The 25,697-nt window shown below is 50.6% G+C and overlaps 1 protein-coding gene across 2 annotated transcripts in view; it reads left to right on the forward strand.

Annotated features, from left to right (window-relative positions):
- The window catches only part of SH2B2 (SH2B adaptor protein 2), a 61,866-nt gene that overhangs the window by 8,151 nt on the left and 28,018 nt on the right, over nt 1-25,697 (forward strand). For both annotated transcript variants that reach the window (XM_036767695.1, XM_036767696.1), the window contains exon 2: nt 22,079-22,948. In XM_036767695.1, coding sequence (XP_036623590.1) covers nt 22,109-22,948 — 840 coding nt within the window. In that variant the 5' untranslated portion in view covers nt 22,079-22,108. The remainder of the gene's footprint in view (nt 1-22,078; nt 22,949-25,697) is intronic.

A 25,697-nucleotide genomic window follows, 5' to 3' on the forward strand; every position in this document is an offset into this window, starting at 1 on the left:
ATACCATTTGTCTAAGAAAGGGAATGGGAGGGATGAAAGGGAGGGGCTGTTCCATCCAGCAGGAAGATGGCTAAGTTTGTTTTTGGGGCCCCAGGGGACCTAGAAACACTCAAAGATTCCTCAAACCTTGCAGATCTAAGAGAAACAAGGTCAGACTTCAGGCCTGAGCAAACTTCAGTATTATTGAGTTTCCCATCTCTTCTCCCTCCCACTCCCCCCACCCTCATCCATTGTGTTGAGCATTGAGCCCATCACCAAGCCAGGCTTATCCAGGCTCAGCGTGGCCTTAAGGTTTAGTGGGAGAGTTATTGGGAGAGATCATTGACATTAAGAGGGCCCTAGCTGGTTGGCCCAGTTCAGGCCACCAGTCATGGTTACCAGTCTCTTTTTCTTCATCTCACCACCAGATCACAGGGCTTCCTGTGCAGGAGGAGAGTGCTTTGCTGTGGGTAGGGCAGGTACGCAGGGCCCCCCAGTGGCTTAGGGGATACTTATGAGGGAGGGAGTTTACCATGTTGCCTTAGAGGCCATGTCTAATTATATTGAATACAAGCACAAAGGGCTTGAAGGTAGGAGAGTTGGGTTGAATCCCAAATCTGTCACTCGTTAGCTGGCAGGCTGTTGGCAACTCATTTTCTTCTCTGGGCTTCAGACTTTTCATCCCTAAAATGGAGGCAGTGTGGTGTGGTGGACAAGAGTGTTGATTTGGAGGCCAAGAACTCAGGTCCAAATCCCATCTCTGCCATATACTACCTGTGTGACCTTGGGCACGTAACTTCATCTTCTGGGTCTCAGTCCCCCTCCCCCAGTCAAAAGAGAGGATAGAACTAGGTGGTGTCTGAGGTCTTTTCCAACTCCCATGGCGAGGGGGTGAGTTGGACTAGATCAGGACTTCTTCCCTTTGGCATATTTGAGTCCTTTGGCATATGGCTGATGCTCAGCATCAGGCTTTTAAGTTTGGGACATAAAATGCACAGTTACAAAGGAAGCCAATTATGCCACAGCACAGTTATCAGAATTTTTTTGAGTTCACAGGCCCCAAGTTAAGGACCCCTTGACTAGATGACCCTTGAGGTGTCTTCTGACTTTGGCATCCTGTGATTCTGCCTGCTTCCTGCCTTGCCCGGTGCTAGACAGACTGAGCATTTCAACAATACCAAAGAAGCCGGCATAGAGGATGCCCTCAGAGAGCTAACAGTCTGATGAAGGAGATCATAGAATCATAGACTGAGAGCCAGAAGAGACCTCAATTCAGCCATCTTACAGATAAGGGAACTGAGGCCCCCGAAGGTTATGGAGGGAGTGGTGGGATTTGAACCCAGGTCCACACTCTTTCCACTCTCTTGAGCTACCTCAGAAAAGGCTTTTACCAAGTGAATTGATGTGAGGCCCGCACAGGTCCCCGAGGGTTGGAGTGTGAGAGGTACCAAAGTGAGTGGCAGACAGCGGAGTGTCAGAGGAGGCAGCAGAGACCAGCCTTTCACCCAACAAATATTTATGGAACAGCTTCTGTGTGCCCTGTCCTCGTGCCAGTCTGTGCCTTGGGACAGATGAGAGAAATCTGTGGGATGCCTGGTGCTCTCCAGGAGTTCCCAGGCTGGTTAAAGAGACCTGACATTCAGGCATGAAGCGAGAGTGAGGCAAGTGCCCAGGTGGGTCATAGCACACCAGAGCTGGAAGAATCCAGAGGAGGAAGTAGTCATGGTGGGCTGGAGGCATCCTGGAGGGCTTCGTGAAGGAGGTAGGACTCTGGGCTAGGCTTTGATGGGTTGACAGCATTTCGGGAGGTAAAGAAATCCCTCCTTTGAAATGCTGTCATCTTTTTGAGTTCAAATCTGGCCTCAGACACTTACCAGGACTGCCCTCCATCCACTCTGTCTCTCTCTTGTGTGTATCTCTCTATTGTGTGTATCATCTCCTCAAATAGGATCTAAGCGTCTTGATGGCAAAGATTGCTTCTGCTTTTCTTTGTATCTCCAACTTAGCCCTGTGCTAAGGTGTTTAGTAAATGATTGATCTCAGGAGTCTCTGCCCTCAGGGAGCCTTTATTCTATTGGGAAGACCTAGGGATAGACATTGGAACTGGGCCTGGGTGAGGAAACTCCCTCCACCAAGGCAGATGAGCACCTTCTCAGCAATCCAGCAGAACTAAGCTCCCTGTTCTACCTACAGACTGGGCTGTAAGGCTCAGGTGAGGGTGAAAGGCTTATTTCTATGACAGTGAGGTTGCTGAAGGCAGCCCTTCCCCTCCTCCTTCCCGTAGCACTTGGTACAGGGGCATGCACTGGAACATTGTTTTAATTTCGTGAGCTACTCAACCCTATCTGATTTCAGTGCTAGATATGGGGGTGAGAGGTAGGGGAGGGCCTCGAGGAATAGGGGCAGGTGCTGGCAGGGTCTCGAGGCAGGGATTTGGATTTGAACTGAAGGAATCAGAGGACTAGAGTGAGGAGATTAAGCTTCCAGTGTGGGCCCCAATTAAATCGAGAAAGGGGATAGTGGCCAAGAGAACAAGGTCAGTTCAGAGAGGCTGACAGCTCTCAAGTTTGTCAGAAACTTTTGGAGGGGGATGGGGGGAGGATGGGAAGAAAAGGGAATCAGGGGAACTTTGTCTCTGCTTTGTTGTCTGGACCATAGCTTCATATGTGTAGAGCTAAGATCCCTTAGAGACCATCTAATCAACCAATTAACAAGTGTTTATTAAGCACCTACTATATGCCAAGCACTATGCTGAGTGAGTGAATGACCAATGAAGAATGAATGAATAAAAAAAAACACAATTAGAATTTACTATGTGCCAAGCATAAAATAAAGATACAAAAAGGGAATAAAGATACCGAATGGGAAGCAGTCTCTTCCCTCAACAAACTTCTATTTTAGTAGAGAGAGACAATCCAGAGAGGGAAACGGTGGCCGGGGTGCGCCATTTTGGTCTGGAAGATGATGGGGCAGGCAGCCCTGGAGGGGGGTGCCAGGTGCCAGGGTGCAGTGGTAGTATTGACTGATGATGAGGCCAGAGCTAGATGGTAGAGACATAGAGGGCATGAGTTTTCAGAGATGACCAGAGAATCAAACAGCTCTGGCCAACTTGGGTATGGTGGACCACACGTGGCACTCTCCAGTCAGGACAGACGCGGGGGACAAAGCACAAAAATGAAACAAGTCTCTTCTCTCGAGGAGCTGACGTTTGATTCGGTCCAACCTTCTCCTTGAGGTCTAGAGAAGGGGACTTGACTTGCCCCTGCTCCCAGAGGTAGCGTGTGACAAAGGCAGGATTCAGACCCAGGACCTCTGACTCCAAACCTAGAACTTCTGTTGTGCTACCTCGCTGCTTCATACTGATTTAGGTTCCTCCCCAACTCTGGGGCTGTGTGTTGTTCTCTGTTGACTTTCCCAACCCTCCCTGTCCTGACTCTAGGGCAGCCGATAGGGCCAAAAGCTCCAAGAGCCCCCTTGGAGAGTGGTTGGGGCCAGAGGCGCAGGGGGCCAGACTTGTTGGGGTTTCCTCCTGGCCTTAAGAGAGTGGCCTTGGAGTTCCTTGGCAGCCTAGATTAAAAACAAGTGTGAGGTAAGTGAGATCAGCAATGCCACCCTTAAGTGGGCTAGTCGCCAAGGCCTCTGTCCTCGAGGCGGCCTTCCTTGACTAGAGCATGGTGAGCACAGTTTGCTGTTGCCTTTTCGTGTGTGTCCTGGGGTCCTGTTTCCCCAGCCAAAAGGGAATAGTGGCTAGAACATGGCATGGAACCAGAAACACCTGGGTTCAGATGTTGCCTTTGGCACTGTACTAGTTGTATGGCTCTGGGCAAGGCACTCCTGAGACTTGGTTTCCTCTTCTGTAAAATGAAGGGGTTGGTTGAGAGTTCTCTTCTAGTTCCAAATCAGTGATCCCAGGAACCAGACTAAATGCCCAGAGGGCAAAAGTCCTGTTCCTTGGTTTTGTTTTTTTTGAATCTTCAGACTTAAAGGGGACACACAGAAGCTTGATCAGCACCCTCCAGGAACGAGGTCATTGTTGAGTCTCCTGAAGGATTTGAGACACAGGGGAGCTAAGGTCATGGAGACAGAGCTAGAAGGGACCCCAGAGGCCATCTGGTCCAACCCCTCACTTTACAGATGTGAAAACTGAGGCTCAGAGAGATCATTTGCCCAGTCACACAGGTAGTGAGCTGCAGAGCTAAGATTTCAACCTCAGTCTCCTGACCCCAAAATCAGCATCCTCTGTGTCATATCCCAAAGTCTGAAGACTTTCTTGACGACTTAATGTACCTCCCCACCCCCAGCCTGCGTGCAGTTAGGCTCCGTCATCCCCTGTCCCAGCTTCTCGCTTCTCCATGTGGGGCCATGACTCAGAGATTATGGTGGAGCTGCAAAGAGGGCAAGGGCCTCATCTTAGTCATTTTCATACCTCCCATGGTGCCCTCCATGAACCATTCATTACCTGAAGTGTTCCTTAGATGTTTCATCTTTTGGCTGTTGTGACTTGACTTATTGGAGTCACTTCTGGATCTCTCTCCCTTCCTGGAGGGGCCTCAGTTTCTCACTCTGTGTGAAGTGAGGAGGTTAGATCTGATGATCTCTGAAGTGTAAAAACACAAGGGGATTGGATGAGCCATGTGCCAAGGTCCCTTCCACTTCTGGCATTCTGTGGCTCTCTGACTTATGAATCAGCTCTCCAACTACTCCTTGGGAGGAAAAACACCTTTTGAAAAATGGATGGTTTTTATGAATGTTTGAGTCACATGACCCCATCCATTCACTGGTTTGGGCAGAGGGAGTGGAAGATCCTGAGACTGATAGCGAAGTTCTCCCCCTCCCCCAGAGATAGAGAGGTGGTCAGAGCCCATGTAAAAAGCCTTCCTTGGCATCTGCATCTGTGCCCTCCCAGCTGACCAGAGTGGGCAGCGTGTTCGGAGGTTTGGGACATCTGCTCAGCAGCTGGAGGGATGCCTAATGGGGTCCCTGCCTTCCTGGCCTTCAGCTTGCTGCTGTCCCTTCATCCAGAGCTGGCCCTTTAAGGGAGCTTGGGCAAAGACTCAGACCAGCATTTAGTATGTGATTGATCCCTGGGAGAGCAGCCTGCCCATTAAAAGGGAAGGCAGGAGGCGGCTTAATGAATATTTTAAGGGACAGACCTTGAGCCTGGCCCATCCGGAGGGGCTGGCCCGGAATTGCTCATTCAGCTTGGGACAGAGGCTATTTTTACCCAGGGAAGAACTCCTAGGTCTTCAGCAAGCCAGGGCTGTGGGCTCCTTGTCTCTCCATCTCCACCCCCAATAACAGCGCCCCCCACTGACAGCCCTTCCTCCCCCCACACTGACAGCTCTTCCTCCCCCTCCCCCGACACTGACAGCCCCCTCCCCTCATACTGACAGCCTCTCCTCCCCTCTTCCCCCCTTCCCCCCCAGACTGTGACTGAGCATATGAAGGACCCTGAAGCTGTCCCTCTACTTCCCAAGGGCCCCTGGCTGCTGATCAGATATTGGCATAGAGAGATTGCCAAGCCCACCTCCTGGCAGCCTTCTTTAACCTTCCTCACTCAATCAGTCAGCCTTTAGCAAGTACCTACTATGTGCCAAGGCCTGTGCTAGGCTCTGGGGGTCTAAAAAGAGATAAAAGCATCCCTTGCCCTCAGGGAGCTTCCACTCGGAGGGAGTGTAGAGACCATCTAGTCCTGTTCCCTCCTTTTACTCAGTAGGAAGCCGAAACTCAGGGATGGAAGGAGGGTCTGAACAAAAGGTCTCTGGTCACCTCCCAGTGCCCTGCTTACCACGTCCACCTCCTCTGGCTATGGCACTCCCCCTCAGTGCTGCATACTGGACAGGAACAAAGTTTGTGCCTTCCTTCAGGAGGCTTCCTTTCTGTGGGGGTGGGGGAGGGGGGCTACATCAACACAGATAAGTAAATATAGCATGTACAAAACAGTAATGGGGAGGGGGACACTGGGAGGGAGTCTGGAAAAGTTTTGTGGAGGAGTCAGCACCTGGGCTAGGCTTGGTAGAAGGTAGAGATTCTGCTGGGGAGGTGAAGAGGAAACTCATGTCAGGCATAGAAGCAGCAGGTGCAAAGGTCCGTAGGTGGGAGATTGATTGTCCCAGATGAGGAACAGCAAATGGACCCATTTAGCCAGAACATGTAGAGTCGGGGGAAGGGGAGGGAGCAACTGATAATAAGCCTGGAAAGGTAGGCTCGATGCAGACTGCAGAAACCTCTACATGCTTGACCAAGGGCTATGTACTTGTTTTCCCTAGATGCAATCATCTCAAACATCTCATGAATTAGGAGAGACAATGATGTGGTCAGGTGCTCAATGACCCGCACAATCTACGTGTGCTGGATGAGGACATAGGGACTTCGAGGGACCACAGAGACCTCATCCCCCTCTCTTTACAGATGGAGAAACTAAGGCCCAGAAAGAAATGACTTGCCCAAACCAGCACAAGGAGTAACAGAAGTGGGATTTTGAGCCCAGGTCTCTTGACCCCAAATCCCATGTGCTTTACCCTGCCCCTGGTAATGTGTGACCCCCAAAGTAATAAAAATGAGCTTGGGCTCCCACCCCCAGCTTAGGGTGAGAGAAGGAGGCACTTGGGGGTCAATGTGGACACAAAGAAGTTACAGGTGCCCTCCTTTTCTAGAAGGTGGTTATTTCACCTATGGGGCTTCCGTTTCTCAATCTATGTGAAGTGAGGAGGTTGGATCTGATGACCTCTGAAGCTCCTTTCTACCCCTACATTCTGTGATTCTGCCCCCTTCCTCAGTCACAGACTAACCCTAAAGAGGTAGCAGGGGTGGAGCCCTGGAGCTGGACCCAGGAAGACCTGCGTTTGAATCCCACCCCAGACACTTAGAAGCTTTGTGACCTAGGACAAATAGCTGACCTCTCTGGGCCTCAGTTTCTTCATATGTCAAATAAGGGTGTTGATCTCTGTGGTCCCTTGCAGCTCTTGTAATCCCTACCACAAGCCAGCTGGTTCAGGGCAGCCCACTCCCTCTCCTCTGTGTCTTATGGATGGGACAGCTGCGGGGCTGGAGGTGGGGAAGGCAGGGCAGGAATGTCACCCATGACGTCATTGGAGCTCTGGGCACAGATTGGGGTTCCCAGGGCTACATCCTGACACCAGTCGCTCAGCGGATCTTTATGGAGGATCTCCTGTTTCTTCAGGGTCATGGTCAATCTTTTGGAAATTCAGAAGAGACATGAGGCTGGCTTGTTTGTCCCAAGACTGCTCATGGCTAGCTGTCCATCCTGCTAATAGACGAGGCCCATAGCCCCGAAACAACTGGAAAGAGTCCAACTCAGGCCTCAGTCAAGGGCCAAATAAGTGGTCCAGTCAGTGTGGCAGAGGTCCAGAGGACACCACAGTCTCTGTAGGGATCTCTAGCAGTGAGGGAAGGCCTCTCACAGGAGGTAAGAGTTGAGTTTGGGCCCTGAAGGATGGATAGGAGTTAGGTAGGTGGAGAGAAGGCAGGGAATCTTCTCTGGGAAAGGGGGCACAAGGGAGGGAATGAGCACAATGTGTTTGTAGAAGTGTGGAAGCAAGGAGACCCAATGGAGTGTGGCTGAAGCTTTTGGTAGAAATCAAAGAAAGAAAGGCTCTATATGGACAAAAATATTTAGAGCAGCAATTTTTGTAGTAGCCAAAAAAGGAAAACTAAGGTGGAATCCTCGTGAAGAATGGCTAACTATATTGTGAATATTACTGTGCCATAAGAAACAATTCAAGTGGAAACTGGAAGACTCCTCTGAACTGATGGGTGAAGTGAGCAGAACCCAGAGAGAGGGAACGGTGACGATATTGTGAGAAAACCAACCTTGAAAGATTGTAGGAGTGATCAAATCACTCACCCTCTGCTGGAGAAGTGATGAGCTTAAAATGCAGAAAGGGACAGCTGATCCAGCGTGGTTATTGTGGACGTTTGTTCTGAGGGTCAGTGCAGCCGTGTATGGAGCTTCATTCATTTATGTGATTGGGGGTGTAGACAGCGGGACAAACTTTTTAAGTCCTGCTTGTTCATTGAACATTTAAAAAAGATTTGGGTAGGGGAGGAATGCATGAGGTATAGGGGTGAAGACTATTAGTAAGGGTTGAATGTAGTTTGAAGACAACGAACGAGGTGGCAACGAGGAGAGAACGATGAGCTTGGAATCAGGAAGACCAGTTCAGAAACTTACTGGGTGTGTGACCCTGGGCAAGTCCCTTTACCTCTGTTTGCCTTGGCTTCCTCATCTGTTAAATGCGGATGATAATAGCATCTCCCTCCCAGGGTTGTTCTGAGGATCAAAGAAGATAATATTGGTGAAGTGCTTAGCACATAGTAGGTACTTTATAAATATTTATTCCCTCCTTGAATGCCACCCAAAAGCTTAGATGTACATCCATATACACATACACTCACACACATGTACACACGTACACACACATGCACACACATACATATACACACGTACACACACATGCACACACATACATGTACATCCATACACGCACTCTATTTGGCATAGGCACAATTTGGCAAACACTTCCTACCTGCCTACCACATGAAAAGCTCTTTTGGAAAGGGATGAAATAAAATCCAGTCCCTGCCTTCGAGGAGCTTTTTCTTTCTCCTGGATTGGGGCTATGATGTTGCTGGTACAGTCAGGGGGCTTCTGGGTGAGGGAACTCCCTCCATGGAAGCCCATCGTAACCTTCTCTGTGACTTAGACCCTCAGCATTACTGGGAGCGTCACCCAGAGTACTAAGAACTCAGGTGAGCCGTTGCCCACAAAGAGCCTCTGGGAAGGAAGAAGCCGTGATTCTGGAGTCCAAGCCCTAGGTCCTGTCTCTCCTCCATCACCCGGAGGCTTCGCCTCTCTGGGCATCAGGCATCTCATCTGACAAACGAAGGGGCTGGGCTCGGTGCCTCTGAGGTCCCTGCTGATTCGACATCTTTGATTTGCCCATGCTCTCCACTGATCCTCCAGGGAACCTCTGCTGGCCCCACTTTACAGATGAAGCCATTGAAACAAGGCAAATGGCCTGCCTGCAGCCCCCTCACTAGTAAGAGACAGAGTCGAAGAAGGAGTCTGGCTCTCAAACTCTTTCCTGCCTCAGACGCCTGCCGAGCCCTGCCTGAGGCTCCCTTGAAATGCCCTCATGCCAGTTTTGGGGTCAGTGAGGCTCCGGTCTCGCTTCCCTGGCACTTCCCGCCATAGGATGGTTGTCCAGGGGCTAAGCATAGCCATGTGGACAGCGTGGGGCCTGGAGCCGGGAAGACCTGAGTTCTAATTCTGCTTCATGCACTTACTAGCTGTGCTGTTCTTCTAGCACTTACCTCGTAGGACAGTTGAGAGGATACAGTGGGATAACGTTCGTTTAGTACTTGGCAAACCTTCACATGTTCTGTAAGTGCTAAATATTATTGGTATCATTAGCATTATCCTAGGGCAGGCTGGGGGTGGGAAGTGAGCCTCTGGACATGAGCAGGACCCTTGTGGGCCCAGAGCAGGGGAAGCCCTTTGGGCTCAAGCCCACCCTGCCTCAGTGGGAGGCATTGTCTGTGGGTTCCGAGCTGACAGGCATCTGCTGGGCATCTGGCACGTGATTTCTTTTTCCTATTGTTCTCCCTTTTCCTCAGACTGATTCCAGTCCAGGGTGGGATTGAGGGTGGGGGTGGGGTCCGTTCTTCTGCTCACCCCCACCCCCACCGCATCTAGCATCCTGCCTGTCCCTTCACACACACCGTGAGATGTTCCTAGGCATGGCTTTCTGGAGAAAGGAGGGGCAAGGGATATATTTAGAAGCGAAGGTGATGTAAAAACAAAAGATCCCAGCAACAACAACAGATTTGAAAGAGGGAATTGGTAGCAGGTAGCTGGCTTTCTGGGCTCTGTCCCCTCCCCTTCCTCTTCCCCTCCCCTAAACAAACCCAGATCTTGGCAGAGCAGACTGCCTGGGGGTCTCAGCCCTCTGCAGCAGAAGGAGGGAGGGAGGGAGGGTGTGTGTGTGTGTGTGTGTGTGTGTGTGTGTGTGTTTATATGAATAGATGCTTCCTGGCCCAGGGAGACTACTGCCTTCCCCTCACCTCCCTCCCAACCCTCCCCCTCCGTCAGCTGCCATCATATCTCACATCCGTCTTGTGCCCAGATGATTTCAGAACAAAAAGAAGAATAAATATTTCTCTTTAAGAGCAAGGTCGAATGGGCTTCAGCTGAACTGGGAAGAATTAGCCTGTTTCCTCATCCTTCCTTTCCCTTCTGTAGTCATTCTGGGGGATGGATGGATGGATGGATGGATGGATGGATGGACGGATGTATGGATGGACGGATGGATGGAGATAGATGGATGGATGGATGGGTGGATGGACAGATGGGTGGATGGAGAGATGGACGGAAGGACGGAGGGACAGATGGATGGAAGGATGGAGGGACGGATGGAAGGACGGACAAAGGGACGGACGGAAGGATGGGTGCATGGATGGGTGGATGGATGGATGAATAGATGGATGGATGAAGGAGAGAGGGCACTTGGGGAGGTCCTCTCTTTGGACACAGCCCTTCTGTCCATCTACCTTCTCTCCAATTCTGTAGGATGGGGACTTGAGGGGCTCCTGGGGTAGGAGGGGCAGGCAGCTGAGCTACTGCCACTTCCCTTCAAAGGAACAAGAGACAGGGACCTCTGTGGTGTTTCTTTATTTTCCAGCCTCCCTTGTGGATAGCAGCAGGAGAAGCCCTTTCCCTACACTGAGTAGCATAGTGATATAATTCAGCAGTGTGGGCCCTCCCTCCTGCCACTGGTGCACACCCCAGGCCCCCCCCCATGTCTTTTCCTCCTAGGGGATTCTTATCCATGACTTGTGGCACATCCTCCATCGAGGGTCCCCTCAGTGGACCGGGCACCTTTCTCTGCATCTCTTAGAATCCATGCAGCCCTGATGTAGGAGCTTACAATCATAAATCTGCGGCTGAAAGTCCAGCCCTGTCATTTTACAGGGAAACTGTAAGGCCCAGGTAGTACGCATCAGAGAGGCAATTCAAACCCCAGGCCCACTTATTTCCACTGTATCATGCTGGAGGGCAAGTATTCGTCTTCCCACTTTGCAGATAGGAAACCTGTGTCTCTGAGAGGCCTGGTCTCGGTGACAAGGCATCTGAATTCCTTCACTCCTTGTCATGGGACTGACTGGTTCATCTCCCTCTGGCCTTAAAGTGATACCTGGCACTGTTCTCAAACAGTGTCGGGATGAGGCAAGAGCCAGGGGTCTCTCCATCCCCCTCTGTGAGGCTCGTTCTTTAGCACCTGGGATGGCACATACTTTGAAGCCATTCATGTGTGATCACGTAGGATTTAGAGCTGAGAGGCTGTCCAGGCCAGAGGCACTGAACACGTGCCGGCAACACTCCCAAGGATGGCCTGAACCAAATCAAAATGTAATTGGGAAATATTGAACAAAATAAATCAAATGCAAATTAATATGTGGTTTTCTAAATCATGCACACTGTGCAGGGATCCTTCTGTACGGCTCCTGTTTCTGTTTGAGTTTGACTTTACTGACCAAACTACCCCACCCCCATCTTTCAGCTGAGGAAACTAAGGCCCAAGAGAGGAAAGTGGTTTGCTCAGGCAAGTAGAAGAGCCAGGATTCAAACCCAGGTCCACTGCTCCTGCAATCCCAGTCTCCTTTCACTTGCTTACATGCTCAGGAAGGAGAACTTGCATCCATAATACATGCACCTCCAACTAGCAAGAGGAGACAGAGAGGTAATGGCTGGAGAGCCAGCCTCAGGTGAGAACAACCCCAGTCCAGCCCTGGCTCTGACCCGCGTGGAATCTGGCTAAGTGACTTCCCCTCTCCGGGCCCAGGTGACTGTCTTCAGACTGTAAGTGGGAGAGAAAGTCCCAGGCTGCATTAGGAGAGGGGCATCCTCCTTCAGGAAGGCTACCACAATTTCCCAGGCCCTGGCCTTGTGCTTGTATAAACATATCTATAGGTAAATATATCTATAGAACATTCTATAGATAAACATGTTTATAAATAAACATTTGTAGATAAACACGTTTATAAATAAACCTGTCTATAGAGAAACATATCTGTAGAACATTCTATAGATAAACATATGTTCCAAGATATACATCTAGACAGAGAAATGATATTCCCGTCTTCTCTCTCTCTAAATATATAATATTTATATACACATACATGATCAATAAAGGGACCTTTAAAGATGGCTTAGAGAATAGAGCCCTAGACTTGGAGTCAGGAAGACCCGAGTTCAAATCGAGCCTCATATAGTTACTAGCTGTGTGACCCTGGTCAAGTTGCTTAATCTCTGTCTGCCTCAATTTCTTCACCTGTAGAATGGGGCGCCTAATAGTACTAGCTCCCAGAGTTGTTGAGAGGGTCAGTTGAGACCATCATAAAGCACTTTGCAAACCTTAAATCATTATATAGAAACTAGACATTAGTGTGTGTGTGTGTGTGTGTGTGTGTGTGTGTGTGTGTGTGTGTGTGAGTATATATGGAGAGTGAGAGGGAAGGTAGGAGGAGAAGGTAGGATTTTGGCCCCTTACATGAGAAGACCAGATTTAGCGGTGTGAAGCCCATAATGACACAAGCCCCGAAAAAGAGGTAATAAGGGTGATGGTCCAGGATGGCTAAGGTCCTTCCCCATAGTAGCAGACTTGAAGGAGGAGCAGGACCTGGACCAGGACCAGGAGGGAGCTTCCAGGCTTGGCCTTGAAAGATGGGGCAGCCGTTTAAGGAAGGTGGGGAGAGAGAGAGAGAGAGAGAGAGAGAGAGAGAGAGAGAGAGAGAGAGGAAAGGGAAGCGGAATGGGAGAGATGGGAGAGGTCAGCTTGCACTGGATTTAAGGGGGACTTGCTGGAGCAACCCCTGCTGGGGAGGGGTTGTGCCCTCAGCCCCCAGCTTCCTCCCAGGCTCCTTGAGCTCACAAAGGTGTGCCTTTCCATTTACCAGCAGCATTTGATTATGTGCATTTGGAGTACACAAGGAGAAGCCTCAGTCCCATTGTGGCTTCTGGAGGGTGCCCCTCCCCTCTCCTCCCCCGCCCCCCAGCCCTCCCCCTCCTGCTGTCAGGCATCATGTGTTCCAAGATGCGAATAGACTTTAAAATTAGCCTGAGTGAGACATGATGAGGAGGGTAAATCCATTGACAAAAAAAAAAAAAAACAAGAAGAGGAAAAAGCCAATATAAATAATGACATAATATAAAGGCAAAAAGCAGCCAGTCCTCAGCTGTTCCAGGAGAGGGGTTAGGCTGGGGGGAGGGAGGGTGAGTTCTCCGGTAGAGGCAGGTGACACATTTACTCCCATTAATGGTCTGCTCCTCATGCCACCCTTGCTGTCCCAAGGAGAGGGGTGCTGCCGTTATCTGAAGGCTGAGGCTATATGGGTAAATACGGTGTTTCCATAGAGATCCTTAGATGCTGGTGCCCAGCTCTGTTTTCTCTGCTCAGAGGCTTCCCTAGTGGGTGGGTGGGGGAAGGATGGATTCTCTTCCCTGAGAGGGTATGGGAGACAAGCCTGAAACGCTGTCCTCCCCTAGGAGCAGGGAAGGAAATGGAAGAGCTTCAGGTCACTTCCCGGGGTACGTTAAAAAGAGCACCAATTCAGGAATCATAGCGCCAAGGTTCCACTCTCTGCTCTGAGGATTATTGCCTGTGTGATCCTGGACAAGTCACTTAACTTCCCTGGGACTCTGTTTCCTCATCCGTAAAAATGAAGAGATTGGACTTGACGTCTGATGTCCCTTCCAGCTCTGAATCTAAGAGGTCTTAGGGCACAGGGGGAGGGGGCATTGACCTCAAGAAAGAAGAATCCTAGGAGCAAAGGTCAGCCTGGGTAGAGGGTCTGGCCCTTCTCCATAGGCTGCCTATTTCAACATCCATCCATCAATGAGGGCTGGTGGTGGTGGTGGTGGTGGTGGTGTGTGTCTGTGTGTGTCTGTGTTTCATTGCCCATTAGACTGAGCTCCTTGGGAGCAGGAACTGCTTCTTTTTTGTCTTTCTTTGTATCCCTGGCACTTAGCAGAGAGCCTGGCACATAGGTGCTTAATAAATGCTGTTAACTAACTGACCGCTCATCAACATCTAGCACAGATACTACTCCCCATTCTGTTACATGCATGTTTCAGTGCTTTAGTCGGGTTCAGCTGTTATACCATCCTATACCATCCATAGCCAACTGTCCCTCTCGGATCCTCAGTTTTCTCATAATCTGCAAAACGGGGGGATCTGGGGGACATGATCTCTAAGGTCATTTCCAGTTCTGGCATTCTGCGTGACCTAAACTCACGTAACCTTTGTGGCTGGCCTGGTATGTGAGCATTTGGAAAGGGAAGCAGCGGTCACCAAGAGCCAACATGTCTTCGTCAAGAGAGGCTCAGGCCAGACTCTTTCATTTCCATTTTTGACAGTGTCATTAGGATAGTGGGTAGAGGGGCAGACTCAGACCTGGGTTCAAGTCTGACCTGACATACATGCTGGCTGCATGACCCTGAACAAGTTACCTCTTAGGGTACCCTCAGGGCCCCAAGCAATGCTCTAAGTTACAGAGAAGGCACCGACTGTTTCCCTACTTGTACCTGTATAGTACCCCTGTACCAATGTTAGCACTGGTCTGAATATTAGCAAAAGAACCCTGGATTGGCAGGTCAGGGGACTGCTATAGATATTGTTCACCTGTATTTTAGCAAAGCACTGGAGAAATCCTATGGTGGTATCTGGAGAGACGAGATGGAAAGACATGTGCTAGACAGTAGGACAGGATGAAGGAGGAGGATTTGGTAGTTAGGTGATCAGCTGATCCAATGCAAGTGGCCAATTTAGGGTGAGGTTTCTTCTCCCTTTCTGTGTTACAGACCCGCCTGCAGTCTAGTGAAGACTATGAACCCCTCTTTAGAATAACGTTTGTAAATAATCAGGGGAAGTACTAAATTTCAGTTAGAGGTTAGTGAAAATAAGGATATAGAAATAGATATAGATATAGAGATAGATATAGATATTCCCCCCATCCAAGTTCATGGACCTCCCAAAGTTTGTTCTGAGACCCCTGACTTAGAGGGAGGTCTCTAGGGGAATGCCTCAAGGATCTCTTATTGGCCATGGGACGTTCAGCATTTCTCATTAGTCACTTAGATAAAGCCAGAAGGGGAATGTGCCTCAGTAGGCCCTCTGAGGGCAGGGACCCTTGCTCATTCATCACTTTATTTCCGGGGCGGGGGGAGCTGTCATGGGGCATCAAAACTCTCACCCCATGGACTCCTTCAATATTGCTAACCAGAAATGATCCCAAAGGTGAGCTCCGCCATCCCGTCCACTCACTTAGAGTGGTCAACAAAGATAAGCCTGGGACAGAGAAGGGCTGGCAACCTCCAAACCAGCAAGTGCCAGCCCTTCTTCAGCAACGGGTCTAAATGAAATCAACTCGATACTTCCTAAGGAGCTACTCTGTGTGTGCGGCTGAGCATATGTTGGGTACTAAGTAAATGTGTGAATGAATAATAACTTTAGCCCTTAAAGATCTGCAAGGTACTTTTCCTACAGTGTCTCACTGGATCTTCATCATAGGGTGAAGGGGTCACCATTATCCCCATTTTACAGATGACGAACGGAGTCTGAGAGATCTTAAGTGACTTGCCCAGAGGTCCTTAACTAGCAAGCATCTGAGATTGTCATCATCACCATCATAGCTAATATTTACTTAGTGCTTACTGTGTGCCAGGCACCGTGCTAAGTACGTTACACTTATTCTATCATTTGAGCCTCACAACAACCCTGGGACATAGGTGCTATTATTATCCTAATTTTTTACAGATGAGGAAACTGAGGCAAACAGATGTTAAGTGACTTCCCACGGTCTCGCAACTTATAAGTCTGATTTGAATAGGTCTTCTGACTCCAGGCAGCTATGTGGAGGTTGGGTTGGAAAGGGAAGAGATTTGAGACAAGACACCCATTAAGAGTCTGCTGGGACATCCAGGCAGGAGGTGATGAAGGCCTGAAGTAGAGTGGTGGCCATTTGAGTGGAGAGGAGTGGATGTTTGGAGTGAGGAAGTGAAGACAACACTGAATCTGTGACTCTGGGGGACTGAGAAAAGGGGGTACAATGGACAGGAAAAGGAAAGTTCTGAGAAGGGGGGGGAGCAGGGAGAAGATAAGGAGCTCACTTTGGGGACCTGTTGGGTTAGAGATGCCCATAAGTAGCTGAAAGTGTCAAAACGCTCAGGAAAGACACGGGCCTGGATGTAGAGACAGCTACTGAGAGAGCATGAATAACTGAACCCTTGGGAACTGGTGAGGTCATCAGGAGCCAGAGTGGAGAGAGAAGGACCCAGGATGAAGCCATCAGCGGCTCCCTCCGTCAGCAATTGGGATGTGGGTGATAGATGATCCAGCAAAGTAGGTGGGGCGGAGAACAGGCAGGACAGAGAAATACCAACAAACTCTGAGTTACAAAGCAAGCCCCTCAAGAGGCCAGGCCAGCAAGGCAAAGACATTAGGGAAAACAGAGGTGAATGATGGATCCCTCTCATACCACTGTGCACATAGTAGGTCCGTAGGAAATACTCATTGAGTTGATCTCACTTAGGCCCATTGCTGAGGAGGGGATGTACTTGCCAGTTTGGAGGTTGCCAGCTCTTCTCTGTCTTAGTCTTATCTGTGTTGACTGTTCCAACTGAGTGGAAAGGATGGTGGAGCTCACCTTGGGGATCGTTTCTGGTTGGCAATATTGAAGGAGCCCGTGGGATGAGAGTTCTGACACCCTGAAAGCATTTTCTTTCGAGGATGGGCACTGGAAGGCCCACCTTCCCCCAATGGAACTTAATGGTCTTCCCTCTAGGAGATGGATGTAGCCCACCTACCAGTTGGTTCCCCCACAGGGCTGGGACCAGCCACCCTCCGGTGGTCTTCTCCTAGGCATCCCCCAAAATGACCTCCCTTGGCATTGATGGTGCCAATTTGTCAAACCCTTTTCTACAGTATTTTGGCTTGAGTGCCCCCCCCATCACCCTATCCCCAGGAGCTTGGGGTGCCTTTCATTGACTTCTAGCGGAGCAGTTTCTGTGAGGAGACAGGATGGTGTAGTAGATAGAACACTGGATTTGGAGTCAAGAACTAGGCTCATCAGATGCTTCGTGTGACTGTGGACAAATCACTTCATCTCTCTAGGTCACAGCCTCCTAAGCTGTAAAATGTGGGGGATGGGCTTGAGGACCTCTGTGGTCCCTTCTCCCTCTAAATGTTATTCTGTTAGGATTTAGACGTACCTTTAAATGGACTGATACACATTTACATACACCCTTTCCAAGACCACAGACCCACCTCCTCTGCTGGTGACCTTGACCATCCAGCCCACACTTAAATACTTCGGGTCCAATCTACTGCTTTTCTCCCCTAGTTAGTGAACTCAGGAAACCTCAGATGGGTGTGGATGCTGCCTCCATTAAGGGCAGAGAGGTCCGTCTCTTGGGTATTTTCTGGGCACAAGCCTGGCTTAGCAGAGGCTTCCTCTGGCATAAGGGTTTTCCCAAAGTGGGGGGGATCAGAGATGATGGAGGGCTGGGTAATTTCTGCTGACTTCCTCTCAGCTCGGTGCCTTTTGTTGGGGGGAACAATTGACTTGGCTAGAAGTCAATATCTTTGTGTATTCTCTCTCTCCAGTCAAATGCTGTCTTGTAGAAGGCTTTCCTACCCCCCTACCCCCATCCCCTTACTTCTAGGGCCCCAGAGAGCCTAGCAGCCTGGACTGGGGACTCTGGGTGGAGTCTGGGAGTGAAGAGGGGGAGGGGTATGTCCAGAGAATGGGAGAAGGGAGGGTAAATGGGACTGGAGAAAGGAAGGGGAAGCCTGGGGAGGGGAGGAGAGGGGAAGGAGAAGCAAGGGGGCCAGGCCCTTGCTGGGTCACCATCCAGTAATCTCAGCTTCCCCTCTCCCTGTGTCTGCCCTTCTCCAGCCTTGCCCAGCTCTTACAAGGGCAGAGCCAGATATGAGCAATGAACATTCTGCAGACCCATTCTGCAGGAGGAAAACCTTTAAATTCTGTTTGAGGGCTCTGGTCCCCGTCTGCTGCTCACCTCTTTTCTTGTTTTGCTCCTCCTCTTCTTCCCTCTGCCCCAAGCCCAAGGGCTTGGAGGCCTCGTGGGACTGGGGCAGCTCTAACCACCTGTCCCCCTGGGGCTCTGGTTTCTGCTGGCTCCAGACTCCTTGGCCAGGATGGCCTGCAGCTGCCCTCACCCCCCTGCTTCTCCTCCACCCAGTGGGGGCTGTTACAGTGGCGCCAGGTCAGGCTGAGGGCTGTGCCCTGGCCCCTGAACAAGAAGCCACCTGCTTCCCATGGGTCCTTCTTTGGAAGTGAGGCCAATGTGGTTTTCAACCACACTTAAGCTTGTGGGGGAGTGGGGAGCTGGGCCCAAGGAGCCTGGTTTCAGCAGAAGCCTGGACATCAGGACTCCTGGGTTCTATTCCTAGCTTAGATGTTGAATCCCAGGGTGAGTGACCTTGGGGTGCTGCTACCTTGGGCTTCTTCAAGGAGGAAGAGCTTGGCTTCTCTCCTTGGGGGGTTGGAGGAGGCAGTCATGATGTTCAGTAGGTCACAATCTGGAGTCTAGCATTGCAGAATGAGGAAGGATGGTGCTACAGCTAGTTTGTCTTCCTAGAACACCATACATCGTATCCCTTCTGGATCCAGCATTCAACGCCCTCTCAAATCTGGCCCCAACCTATCTTTCCTTATCTCCCATTACTCAACTCAGTCCCATGAAGAGAGAGATTCTCACTGCCCTCCTCCATGCCACCACCCTTGGCCACCCTTCTCCATAATGCTGTCTCCAGAATTGACCGTGTGTCCTTGAGACAAGAGAATCCATCCAAGTCTGTAGAACAAGAGCCCCACCCACCAGGCAGCTGCTCAGAACAAAGACCTAGAAGGTCTCTACCTGGGGCTGGCTGTGCTGGGGAAGAAAAGGCTTCATGTCATCATCAGGGCAGGGCCGAGCAGTTTGGTGAGCCCTGCAATGATAGGCTAACAGTTTACCAACCTGCAAGTGGCACTTAGGGTCCCCCTGCCCATTAGAGGGCTTTGTCTGCAGGAGATCCCAAAGATATCCCTGGCACTGGCCCCCTGCTGCCATTAGTGAGGGAACCACTGGCCTGCAAGGGTCCCTGCTGGGCAGAGGCCGGCTCCAGTAGAGGCCGGGGGCACCTGCCTTTCCTTCTAGGGGGTTCCTGCGTTTCCAGCAGGAGCTGTGTGTCCAGCTTGTGCTGATTTAAACTCAATCAATAGCAATTGATTATTAAAAACATATTTTTTAGTGCCTTAGGGGTAGCAGGTCCGTCAGAGGACAATTCAGTCAGCGCAAAATTGGCTCTTTACACTCTGCTTTTAATTAACTCATTGGACTTGGAGCTCACTGGGAGAACATGATGTCCTCTGGCCCTGACTTGGCTTTACAGGAAGAACGTGAGGCCAAAGAATAGAGAAAGCTTGTGGCTTTCCTCTTCTGGGGTTTTGTTCAGGCCCTGGGGGAAGCCCATTCAGGGGACAGATTGGGGAGGGAAGGGAATAGACATTTATAGAGTGCCTACTGTGTGCCAGGCACTGTGCTAAGCACTTTACAGATATCATCCCATTGGATCTAAACTGTCCCAGAAGGCAGGGGTGGGGGGTACAAAGCTCCTTGAAGACAGGCTCATTTTTTGGCCTTTGCACCCTCAGGGCCTGGCACATAGTAGGTACTTAACTATGTGCTTCTTGATTGATTGATCAGGGTCTCAGCTGTTACCATCCCTTCACCCTGCCCTATCTCCTTATTTCTGAGTAGCTTTGAGAACTGCGGCCAGGTCTATAGTCACTCTGGTTGTTGGTCAGTTGTAACTGACTTTTCATGACCCCTTTTTTTTGAGGAGGGGTTTCTCAGCAAAGATCCTGGAATGGTTTGCTATTTCTTTCTCCAGTTCATTTTACAGATAAGGAAACTGAGGTAGACAGAGTGAAGCGACTTGCCCAGGGTCATACAGCTCAGAAGTGTCTGAGGGTTTGAACTCAGGAAGATGAGTCTTCCATATTCCAAGCCCAGTGCTCTGTGCACTATGACGCTACCCTAGCTCTCCTTCAATTCCCTGTTCAGAGGACAGAGGAACAGATTCTTAAGCCATGAACTGGGATCCAGGGGATCCTGGCTCATGCAACTCTTCCCCACCCCCACATGCCAAAGGGAAGTAGGCAAGGGATCCTTCAGGCCCAGACCCTGCTTCCTTCACATCCCAGCCAGTCACCTCAAATTCCCTTCCCAGCCACCACTCCCCTATATATGGAATCTCCCCCTGTTAGAAGGTAAGCTCCTTGAGGGTAGAGGTTTTTGTTGAATTAAATAGTTATCGCTCATACAAGGGACAGCTTTCAAATTCCCCTCATCAGACGTCTTTGCTCTCAAGGTCGGAGGTGGGAATGATCCGCAGTGGTGACTGTTGAGGGCGGGAAGCCCTTGCCACCCAGCATCCCTTGGCAGCTCTGGATGACCTTGGCCCTGACCCCAGAAGCCACTGCTCCGCTTCTCCCAGCCCAGAACTCTTGAGGATTAAAGCTGGCAAGTGTCTTCCAGAAATCTGCTGTAGCCCCTTCTCTTCTCTCTGTCCAGGGCCTCGAGCAGCCTGTCAGATATGGATGTTCTGTAGCATTTGGGCATCACGTCTTCTCTTTGGAGAATGAATCCTCTTTCTCTCTAGTACCAGGGAGCCCAGCACCACCCAGTCCCTCACAGAGAGAATTTTGTGGCTGATGATGATAAATGTCTCCAAACACTGGGTAGATGGAGGCTTTCTCTTGTCTGCCCGGAGGTGGCCAAGGCCATCCTCCTCCATGTAGCTGCCGGATGAGCTCTGCCGAGGGCCTGTCCTGGCACCTTGGGAGACGGGCCGGGCCCTGGACTGCCCAGCTGCTCCCTCCCCCGCCCTTAGCCTTCTTTGCCAGGGGAAGAGGGTGAGTTTAAGGGGAGGCTTCATGTAATGAAAAGGAAAGTCTCTGGGCACCAGTTCCCTGCTGCCTAGAGGCACTTAGCAACCTTGCCAGCTCAGCCTGAGTGGGTGCTAATAATATATTAGTGGCTGGTTAAAACTTATTTGTTCTTGGAGGCATGCATCTGGGGAGGGGCTGGGAAAGCAAGCCATCAGGAGGAGGTCTCTGGGGAGCAGCAAGCTGTTCCAGTGCCCCTGAGAAGGCTCAGGGCTTGGAGGAGGGGTAGGGTGGGCCAAGCCCAACCCTAGCACTCTTAACCTCTCCAGGATTCTTGATGGAAGAGGAAGACGTAGAAGCGAAATTTCCAGAAATGCCAGGGAATAGGTTATGCTGGGGAAGAGAAGGCAGCCACCAAGTGGTCCAATGTACCAGGATCTACCAGGGGATTCAAGGGGCTAGGTTGAGAGGCAGCAGGGTCCTGGGTAGCAGAGGAAAGAATATGAGATTGGGACTCAGCCTAGAAAGATTTCGAGCCCAAGGATCAGGGTTCAAATCCAACCTCAGATACGTGCTACCAGTCTAAAAACTGGCCAGTGTTCTTGGACAAAATACTTTATCTCTCCTGGTCTCTAGTCATCTGGAAACTATGGGTTGGACCAATGTCTTTTAAGTTTCCTCCCAGCTCTGTTTGAGTCAGAAGACCTGAGTTTGAATCTGCCACTCACTGCCCATGTGATCTTGGGCAAGTAACCTCCCAGGCTTCACTTTTCTCATCTGAGAAATAAGGGGCCCGGACCTGATGCTCCGTGAGGTCCCTTTCAGCTCCAGCTCAATGAGCCCCTGATTCACCGGAGGCGCAGGTTTCCAGAAATGCCAGGAAATCAAAAGGGAAGGGAAGGGAAGACACGGGGTCTAGATCCATTAGGAGGGATTGGTTTCTAGATATGCCAAGGAGATCTGCACATCTAGACATGTTATTTCCTGGCTGTCTTCTTCCCCGAATGCTCTGTCCCTCCCCTGTCCCACTTCCTTAGCCCCTAACGGGAGTAGTGGAAGGCATAAGTATTTATTTAGTGCCTACTGTGTGCCAGGTACCCTAATTGGCCTCTTCTCGCCCTTACAGCTGTCCAGAAGTTGGAATGGGATGTGAGCCATGAATGGTGATGCCCCTTGTCAGGACACCTCCTCCCAGGTCCCTGACTGGCGGGAGTTCTGTGAGCTGCACGCCCAGGCGGCTGCCGTGGACTTTGCCCAGAAATTCTGTAGGTTCCTCCGGGAGAACCCACAGTACGACACTCCGGGGGCCGAGGCCTCTTTCTCCCACCACTTTGCTGCAAACTTCCTGGACGTCTTCAGCGTCGAGGTGAGCCGGGTCTTCATCTCTGACTCGCCCACCAAGTACAACATCGTCCCCTTCGTGGGGCTCCAGCCCTGCCACATGCCCAATGCTCGGGGGCCACTGCCCTGCAGAGAGGAGACCTCTACCGAGTCCCTTGACAGCATGGACCCTGTGGCTGGGGCGCCCCCAGCTCGATACCTGAGCCAGGCCCAGCAGGCTCAGGCACACAAGGTCTCTTCCTACGGCCACTCCCGAAGCTCAGAGGATGTGTCTTTCCGTGCCTCGGCCAAACCGCGATTCAAGAAGGGCTTTTCACTGCGCAACATGAGCCTGTGCGTGGTGGATGGCGTAAAGGAGATGTGGCACCGGAGGGCATCCCCTGAGCCTGAGGCAGGCCAGCCATCAGGGCTTCGAGGGGGAGAGCCTCCTGCAGAGCCAAGGGAGAAGTGGGCCCACCGACTGAGGCTCTCCCGGGGCCCAGCCTCCAAGGTGGAACTGGCAGACATCCAGCGAGAAGGGACACTGCGCTACATGGTAGCTGATGACTCCAGCTGTGTGGGTGGCTCCCAGTGGCAGAAGTGCCGGCTGATGCTCCGGAAGGCTGTGAAGGTGGAGGGCGAGAGGTTCTTGTTAGAATTCTACGTCCCTCCCAAGGTGAGGGGGAAGCTTCCTGGAGAGAGGGGCGGGGGAAGGCCAGGAGGGGCTGAAGGCTAGGCGGGGCTGAGGACAGGGACCAAGAACTGTATGGATTTGGCCCTCTTTGGACACAAGGTCCTTCTTCTCCCCTACTCTCTGTGAAATAGAGAACTCTGTCTCAATGTTTGGGAATAGCAGATTAATGAAGTATGACCATCATGATGATCACTGAGGTCCCTTCTAATTCTGGATCTGGGACCATCTTATGTTCATGGAGTGGGATTAACCAAGAAGGGCTTCTTGGAGGGATTTGATATCCATTGGGCACCCAGAACAGGGCTGTGCAGATAGAAGGTGCTTAGTGAAGAGAAGCAAAAGCTTTAGAGATGGAAGGGGGCCCAGAGAGGGATCTGACCTGAGTGACAGGGACAAAACTGGGCTAGCGCCCTGGGGTCTTCACTCCCAACCCAGTGTTCTAATCCACCTCTCTCTTGTTGACTGAATGGCAGAAGGAAAGAAGGAAGGAAGGAAGGAAGGAAGGAAGGAAGGAAGGAAGGAAGGAAGGAAGGAAGGAAGGAAAGGAGGGAGGGAGGAAAGAAGGGAAGAAGGAAGGAAGGAAGAAGGGAACAAGGGAGGGAGGGAAGGGAGGAAAGAAGGAAGGAAGAAGGGAATGAGGAAACGAGGGAGGGAGGGAGGGAAGGGAGGAAAGAAGGAAGGAAGGAGGGAAGGAAGAAAGAGAGGGAGGAAAGAAGGAACAAGGTAGGGAAGAAATAAGGAAGGGAGAGAAGGAAGGAAGGAAGGAGAGAAGGAAAGAAGAAGGAAAAAGGGAGGGAGGGAGGGAAGGAATAGTAGAAGGAATGAATGAGTGGTAGAAGGAGTGAATGATTAAACCAATCCCTTCTGGCTCCGTCTACCGCACCCTACAACCCAATGCTTCTCTCACCCCTTTCCCTAGGCAGCACTCTGAATGCAGGAAGTGCCAAGTCCCAGGGCCAGGCATCGTCAGGCAGGCCCATCTTCAAGAGGGGTGGTGTGAGGAGGAAGCAATAATACACATTTTTTTAAAACTCACTACAACAGTTTAGGAATCACCATCCATCCAGTGAGTTCACACAGGCCTCTACTGAACATGCTATGGGGACAGGAGATAGAGAAGACAAAGCTTCTGCCTGCAGGGATCCCATAGTCAGGACAGGGAGATGAGAATCCACACAATTAGGCGTGCTTCTAAGAAGTGGGTGCGTGACAATATAGGAGAAGCTGAGGGGGGTGCAGAAGTGAGGGGGAGTGATTGGCATGGGATGGGCTCAGGCAAGGAGGGCCGTTATGGGCTGAGACTAGAAAGAAAGGCATGATGGAGAGAAGAGAGGAGGGGGAGCCAACGCAGGAAGGATGCTCGGCATTGATCCGATTGGGGCCACCTGTCATAGCAGGGAATGTTCGGTGTTGTCAAACAAGGGAAGGATCAGATTGCTCTCTATTCAGTCCTTCTCATCTTCCTAGCCTCTGGTCTCTGTAACATGAAGAGCAGGGTGAGAGGAAGCAGCTTCCCAGGCAGGAGCTAAGGCTGGAGTCCCAGCTGTGTAGGTGTGGTAGGAGAGACCACTATGGAACGGCCCCTCAGGGGTGTGTGCTCCACTTATTAAGAACCTGGCATCAGGAGGCCTGAGTGGGCAGGGTGGCTCTGACTCTTCCTAGCTAGTAACCCTAGATAAGTCACTCAACCTGTGGGACTCTTTGTAGGCTCCTCAGTAAAATGGGGAATATTCATACTTCACTACCACACAGCAGTGTAGTGAGGAGAACATTCATGTCTTGGTCATATTCTGACTGTGAGATTCCCACAGACAGAAGCTGGTTCCTTTCCTCTTCTGATTCCCACCCTCCATAGCTGGACCAGAACAGGACCTCATTCATGGAGGTATTTATGCCCCAGAAATGTGTGTTTGTTATTGGCATCTTTTAAAATTAGGAGTCAAAGGACTAGACTTCATCTTCCACCTGTGTCACTTAGGTCTTCTGGGACCAAAGGAAAATCACTTCCTACCACCCTGAGACTCAGTTTCCTCCTCCGTAAAATGAGAGGGTCAGATAACATGGTCTCCAAGGTTCCTTCCAGCTCTAAATCTTATATTATAAGTGGTTTCTAGGACCAGATTTTTGGAGCTGGAAGGCCATTTTTCCAGTTTCAAAAATCACATCTACCCCCAAAGGGCAAAGACTGCCTTGCATCAAGACTGTGCATGAGTCTTGTCTCTCCAGCTGCTCTTGCCTTGGGCAGAGACTTTCATACTCTTTATGGGAGATGCTCTGTGCATAGTAGATGTAAGTAGATTGTAGGTGTGCCTTGGCTCTGAACAAAATTCCCAGAGAAGAATGCCCCCACCATCTGGGGAAGGCAGCAAAGGGAATAAGTATACATCCCTTTATGGAGACATCGTTGGTTTCATTTTGTAAGCTGTGATCTTTTTTCTTACGAAATCCAACTGCTACTTTGTAGTCACTCATTAACCAAAATATCTATTGAGTGCCTAGTGCCTCACGTAAGACAGTCTCTGCCTTCAAGAAGCTTTTAGTCTAGCATAGAGAGACAAAATCTGTACATTGAAAAGTTTCACAATACTGGAGTTTGAAATTAAAAGACAGTAACATGAGAGAAGTATTCAAAGAGTAAATGGCTCCATCAACAAATGCTCGCTAAGGGCAATGCCAGGCAGTGGAAAAGAAGACTGATTGGGAGTTAGAAGACATATCCTGGCTCTGCCAC

Source organism: Trichosurus vulpecula, chromosome 7, assembly GCF_011100635.1.
Source record: "Trichosurus vulpecula isolate mTriVul1 chromosome 7, mTriVul1.pri, whole genome shotgun sequence".
NCBI classification, from domain to species: domain Eukaryota; kingdom Metazoa; phylum Chordata; class Mammalia; order Diprotodontia; family Phalangeridae; genus Trichosurus; species Trichosurus vulpecula.